Source organism: Bactrocera dorsalis, chromosome 3 (genome assembly GCF_023373825.1).
Source record: "Bactrocera dorsalis isolate Fly_Bdor chromosome 3, ASM2337382v1, whole genome shotgun sequence".
NCBI classification, from domain to species: domain Eukaryota; kingdom Metazoa; phylum Arthropoda; class Insecta; order Diptera; family Tephritidae; genus Bactrocera; species Bactrocera dorsalis.
The window spans coordinates 73,725,796-73,731,153 of NC_064305.1; the positions used below are offsets into that span (position 1 = coordinate 73,725,796).

The 5,358-nt window shown below is 41.7% G+C and overlaps 1 protein-coding gene across 1 annotated transcript; it reads right to left on the reverse strand.

Annotated features, from left to right (window-relative positions):
- Window positions 1-515: 515 nt before the first annotated feature.
- On the reverse strand, window positions 516-5,054 carry LOC105223355 (gamma-butyrobetaine dioxygenase). Its single transcript, XM_011201072.4, has 5 exons — window positions 4,622-5,054; window positions 4,338-4,554; window positions 1,573-1,699; window positions 1,186-1,494; window positions 516-976 (listed from the first exon to the last, which is right to left on the reverse strand). Exons 1-5 carry the CDS (start codon window positions 4,901-4,903, stop codon window positions 628-630), a joined length of 1,284 nt encoding a protein of 427 aa, XP_011199374.2. The 5' UTR covers window positions 4,904-5,054; the 3' UTR covers window positions 516-627.
- Between the last annotated feature and the right edge of the window lie 304 nt (window positions 5,055-5,358).

Sequence of the window (5,358 nt, forward strand, 5' to 3'; positions counted from 1 at the left end):
CCTGCTTTCTGAGAGCACACTCGTCAGAAACTTGGTATATTGAAACTGTGGGATGGCATTTCAAGCTCCTCAGGCACAAAGCCCACTGTCAACAAATCGCTTTGGACCTTACCTGTGCGGCTTTAGACCTGGCAAATCAACAACCGACCAGATATTCACCATGCGCCAAGTCATGGAAAAGACCCATGAATGGATGATTGACACAAAACACCTCCTTGGCGATTTCAAAGCCGCCTTCGACAACTTAAAGGAATTGCCTGCTATGCCGCCATATCTGAACTTGGTGTCTCCGCAAAGCTAATATGTTGCTAAGGTCCAGCGAAAGTGTCACACACATACTCGTAAATACTATTTCACAAAGGTATTAATTCTGGCTCCTATTTCGGTCATACGTCTCCGTTGGCACAAATTAGATGAAATTTATTGCAGGGATTACCATTCCGGTCTAATTACACAGAGATCTCTTTTGCGTTACACTCAACAAATATAAATTTTAATAAAAACACAAAAATTATTAAATTTCGTTTATTTTATTTGCGCCTCAACCATTTAACTTAAATCCACAGAAACTTAATACTAAAATAAGCAAAGGCAATTTGCAACATACCCACCGCCCCGTCTATTGTTTCACGCACGCATCACCATGTCCTCCGCCGTCTCGCACGACATCGCCGCACGCTTCAGCACACGCATCTTCGAGTAAACGATATCCCAGTCAACGAAGCCGCCAACAATGTGACGCACATTTCGTTCGGTGTCATCGTAGCCCGTGCGACCGTGCAGCATGCGTAGATTGTTGAAGGACAACACGTCGCCCGGTTCCGTTTTAAAGGTGACCGATTGCTCGTGCGCCATGCGTACGAATGTGGCGTTAGCCTCGTACCAGGGCACCACCTTATCGACATCGATGCTGAAGTGGCTGTCACGTTGAGGTACGCTGTGATTGATGCGCGTATATTTGCCATCTGCATCCAAGCTACAATAACAACAACAACAAGAGCAAATAAGAGGCGGGTAATATAAGTCGCGTGTGATGGCAAAAGGACAAAGTAGCTGAAGAAATGTATTACGTTTTAAGGAAGAACGGTTGTTATGCAATTATGGTAATTGGCGAGTATCTCAATGATGACTCGCTGCGGATCAGCGAAGATTCATTGGCAATGAATTATCGTCTGCTTGACTTACTTAATAACTGGCGCGCGCCACGTATTATGGAAGGACTTATCAGCATCCATGCCGATGTCACACCAATTGACAAGTGTCTGTGCGAGCGTTTCGAAATGCTGTGGATGATTGACGCGCAACTGATCGGCAATGTTGAAGGCGTCCACTAGCTGATTCCAGCCGCCTTTGGAACGCGATTGCTCGAGCGTATGCAACAGCGTGACACTCGGTTTGTACTCGTAGTAAGGCAGATCGGTGTGCAATGGCAGTGGCTCAGAGAGGTAGGAGTAATTCTTGGCGCCTGGGCGTGAGCGCACGCTAAATTCCTCACTGAAAGTTATGAAATCACCATTGTGGTCTTAGAAATGTTTTAATTATTGAGAAGTTTTTTGTAGAAATTATAGTTACCCGTAAGTTGTTTTACGTATGAAACCGATTCGATTGGCCAATGACTTGACCACGCCGATATCCAATGGCGAGTTCTTGAGCATGGCGATTCCGTGCACAGCCACGGTCTCCAGCCATTCCATGAGCACTATTGGTGAAAGAAAATTTAATTTAATATCTTTAAATAACTGCATCATAGATTATTTAAATATGTTCATGTGGTTTTTTGTTGATTTGTGTGCTCGAATGTTTTAAAAAATACTTATAACTGAACTCGCTATCCACAGCATTGAGTGTCTTTTTGATAAGACTGGTATGAGCGGGTCGGTGTTCCTGTATCCTCTTATATTCTACTACTAGATAGCTGAGCTTCGTGAAAGCTTGGCCAGCGCTTTCACAAAATCCTTTTGGCCGAAGGACGATTACAAGAGATCTAGTCATCTATTTGCCCTCCGTAAGGCTAGCCTCTCCCTAGTTGAGGGGCTCTTGATAGGCGATTGTCCTATTGACATCGATGATGTAAGGCTGAGAATCTTACCATACATCGGCAGAAGCTGTATGGAAGAAGATGAGGTGGAAACAATTCAACACCTCCTTCTTGACGGTCTCGCATTTGGGAGGTCAAAGCTTAAACTCTCGGAAACGCATACCTTCAGACATCCTACTGTACTGGCAGGAATGGAAATTAAACGCCTGTGCAAATTCTTATTGGCTACTAAGCGTGTTGCTAATTTATAAGTTCGAACACAAGCGAGTTGTTTTTTCGTCTATGCCTTTCAAGACTATACAATAACAGATAGTAGTTCCCACGTGCGATCGTTTAGATCAGCCCATAGTCCATATAACCTAATCGTTTTTCTTCTTACGCCCATTCAAACCTCTGGAAACAGTTTTCCAATTACTATCGGTCGTTCTCCCAAAGAAATGCGGCATTTCTGAATGCAAAAACTAACACAAAATTACGCTTCTATCCATTATGTCTAAGGAACTGTCCAGAATATGAGTACTTTTAACCAGCATTAAATCCAAACTTGGCCAAACTTTGGGAAAGAATAATCCGCGTTTCGGTATGCAAGCAAAATTTTATGATATTTTCGCCGAGGCGGGTAAGGTTAAACCAACTAACATCGACAAAACAAAAGAAATGAAAATGAAGCCTTATAGCAACGTGTACAACTGCTGACGTACGGCAATGATATCGATATAATCAGCCACGACTTTTCTCCCACGTCACAGCTTACCGTCATAATTTCGAAGTCGTAGATAATTTCGTCTATCTTGGAACCAGCATAATTACCTCCAACAACGTCAGCCTCGACGTCGGACTGAGAAGACAATTGAGAAGTAAAATCCTCTCTAGATGAACAAAGACCACATTCTTCAAGTCACTCATTATCCCCGTCCCGCAATATCATGGACGATGACAACAGCTGATGAGTCGGAAGGTTCTGCGAAAGATTTTTGGTCCTTTACGCATTGGTAACGGCGAATACCGCAGTCCATGGAACGATGAGCTGTACGTGATATACGACGGCATTGACATAGTTCAGCGAATTAAAAAACAGAGGCTACGCTGACTAGGTCATGTCGTCCGAATAGATGAAAACACTTCAGTATTTGAAGCAGTATCCGTCAGGGGAAGCAAGAAAAGGAAGACATCTAATCCGTTGGAATGACCAGGTGGAGAAGGACCTATCTACGCTTGGAATCTCCAATTGGCGCCAAACAGCAAGAAGGAAAAACGACTGGCGCGCTGTTGTAAACGACCACAGCGGGAAAAATTCAGACATTTGTTAACAGATAGCCCAACATCATCAGCAACGACGACCTAAATAAAAATTGAGGTCTGGAACTAATGGACAACTAAATAAATTTCCGAAATGGAAATGGAAATGGAAGTTTGCTGACAAGCAAGAAAGTCTTAAGAGAGGCGCTAATACCGCGTGGTGGAGATTTCTACAAAAAATAATTGATGAATGCTGAAAATCAAAAATGCTAGCAAAAAAATAGGAGCAGAAATGCTTATCCGGATATGGGAGATATAGAAAATAATGGTGATAATTAGCAAAAATCGCGTTCCAACTTGTATTCAATTAATCTGTACGGACTTTTGCTTTATATAAAATCAAACGGAAGTTTGAAAATCCTTATATTAATATATGATGGACTGAGAAAGTACTGAATCTCTCTTAGGGGCACAATTTATACAAAGCTTCAAGCTGATTCAATTAAGATGAGAAGATTTTTGATGTATACATTTTAAACTCAAAGAATCTGATTCAATATGTTGCAGTAGCTGCTGAGGTATAGGATTTCGCCTCAAAGTGAGAGGTCCTTGCCAAATTTTTACACCGATTCATATTAAACCTTTAGCACTTTATAATTTTTCGGCTTTTTTGTGCGCATGACAATGCTGATAGTTTCTCCATTTTCAATTCCAACCTTGTCAGAGTGTCCTCTTCCTTGGCACTTCAATCGTGTTTCGATCTGAGCCGAGAACACAAAACTTCGCCAGCTGCCTCTACCCTTTGTGAGGTCAGCTGTGCATGTTAAGTGCAGACAGGTCACTTAGCCCTTTCATTGGTGGACACCCTCACTGCCGTTATTCAGTTATGGATCACGAATCGATAGAGATAAACAACAGTTAGGTAAAAAAAAAAATTTATCCTCTATAAAAACACATTATCAGAATATAAATAAGTCTAGATCTTTTAAATCAGTTTTTACACAAGAATTTACAACAATTGAAGAATCTCAAAAAATCTAAAACAATTACACTTACTCACCATCATCACTGCGCATTACATCCCAGTAATCAAACTTCTTCAATATCTTCACAAAATCATCCTTGCCCCAATGCTTCGACGCCGGTCGATACCACTCACTTAAGTAGTCCTCACGAGTTTTAGGCGAAAAGTCACGATCTTTCAACCAGTTTAGCGCAAAGCTCGAGCAATGTTCATCGGACCAAATAATATTTACCAGCTGACGTGGTTCGTCCACCTAGCGAATAGTGGCACAACACTTTTATTACAATTGTACCAACACAATTTTCTCACAAAACACTAACCGTTACTTGCCGAACTTTCACTTTCGTATCGAAATTGTTCCAACGTAACGGTTTGCGGCTCAGCGAATCGCGATGGAAACACTGCGCACACTGACAATTGTCACGCAACCAAATGCCAGGGAATATCATGGAATTCGGCTGCTGTGGCTGCTCCTTGATCAGCAGCATTTGATCTTCTGCGCGCAGTGTGGCGCTAATGTGACGTAAGAGCGCGCCTTGTTGTTGCAATGTGCGCCCGGTCTTCAGTAGATGGCGCCAGCAGCGACGCGTTATTGTTGACATCCTTTGGAACTTGTTGTTTTTTGGAAAATATTTGAATTTATTTATTGCAAAATTATGAATGCGTCCACCAAGCGCTGTCGCCTTTAATGAAATCGAAGCTAAATTTGCGCGCTGCGAGCTTATAAAGCGTCGCAAAGTGCAACGAAGTTCAAGCTTTGTCTGGCTGCGGAAATTTGTCGACTTAGTCATAATTACGAACGGTCAACGTTCGATTTAACCGGTTTCATTGCATTTCTGCTGATTATTTAAAAGCAAATACAACTCCGTGGCTCTCATTCATCCCAGAGCAGTGAATCTTTGTTTATGTTTATGTTGAACAAAAAACAAAACAAAAAACAAAAACAATTAATTGCTGATAAGATCCGCGATAAGCCAGTATATTGCTTTCAAAAGTCGCATGTCAATTAGAGTCGGAATTAAATTTTTGATTGATTTTTTGTTATCAATTAAATACA

Coding starts and splice junctions, on each gene's coding strand:
- LOC105223355 (XM_011201072.4), bottom strand. CDS start 4,903: ATGTCAACAATAACGCGTCGCTGCTGGCGCCATCTACTGAAGACCGGG. Junction 1,700..4,337: donor TGTAATGCGCAGTGATGATG/GTGAGTAAGTGT, acceptor TTTCACCAATAG/TGCTCATGGAATGGCTGGAG. Junction 1,495..1,572: donor ATACGTAAAACAACTTACGG/GTAACTATAATT, acceptor CATAACTTTCAG/TGAGGAATTTAGCGTGCGCT.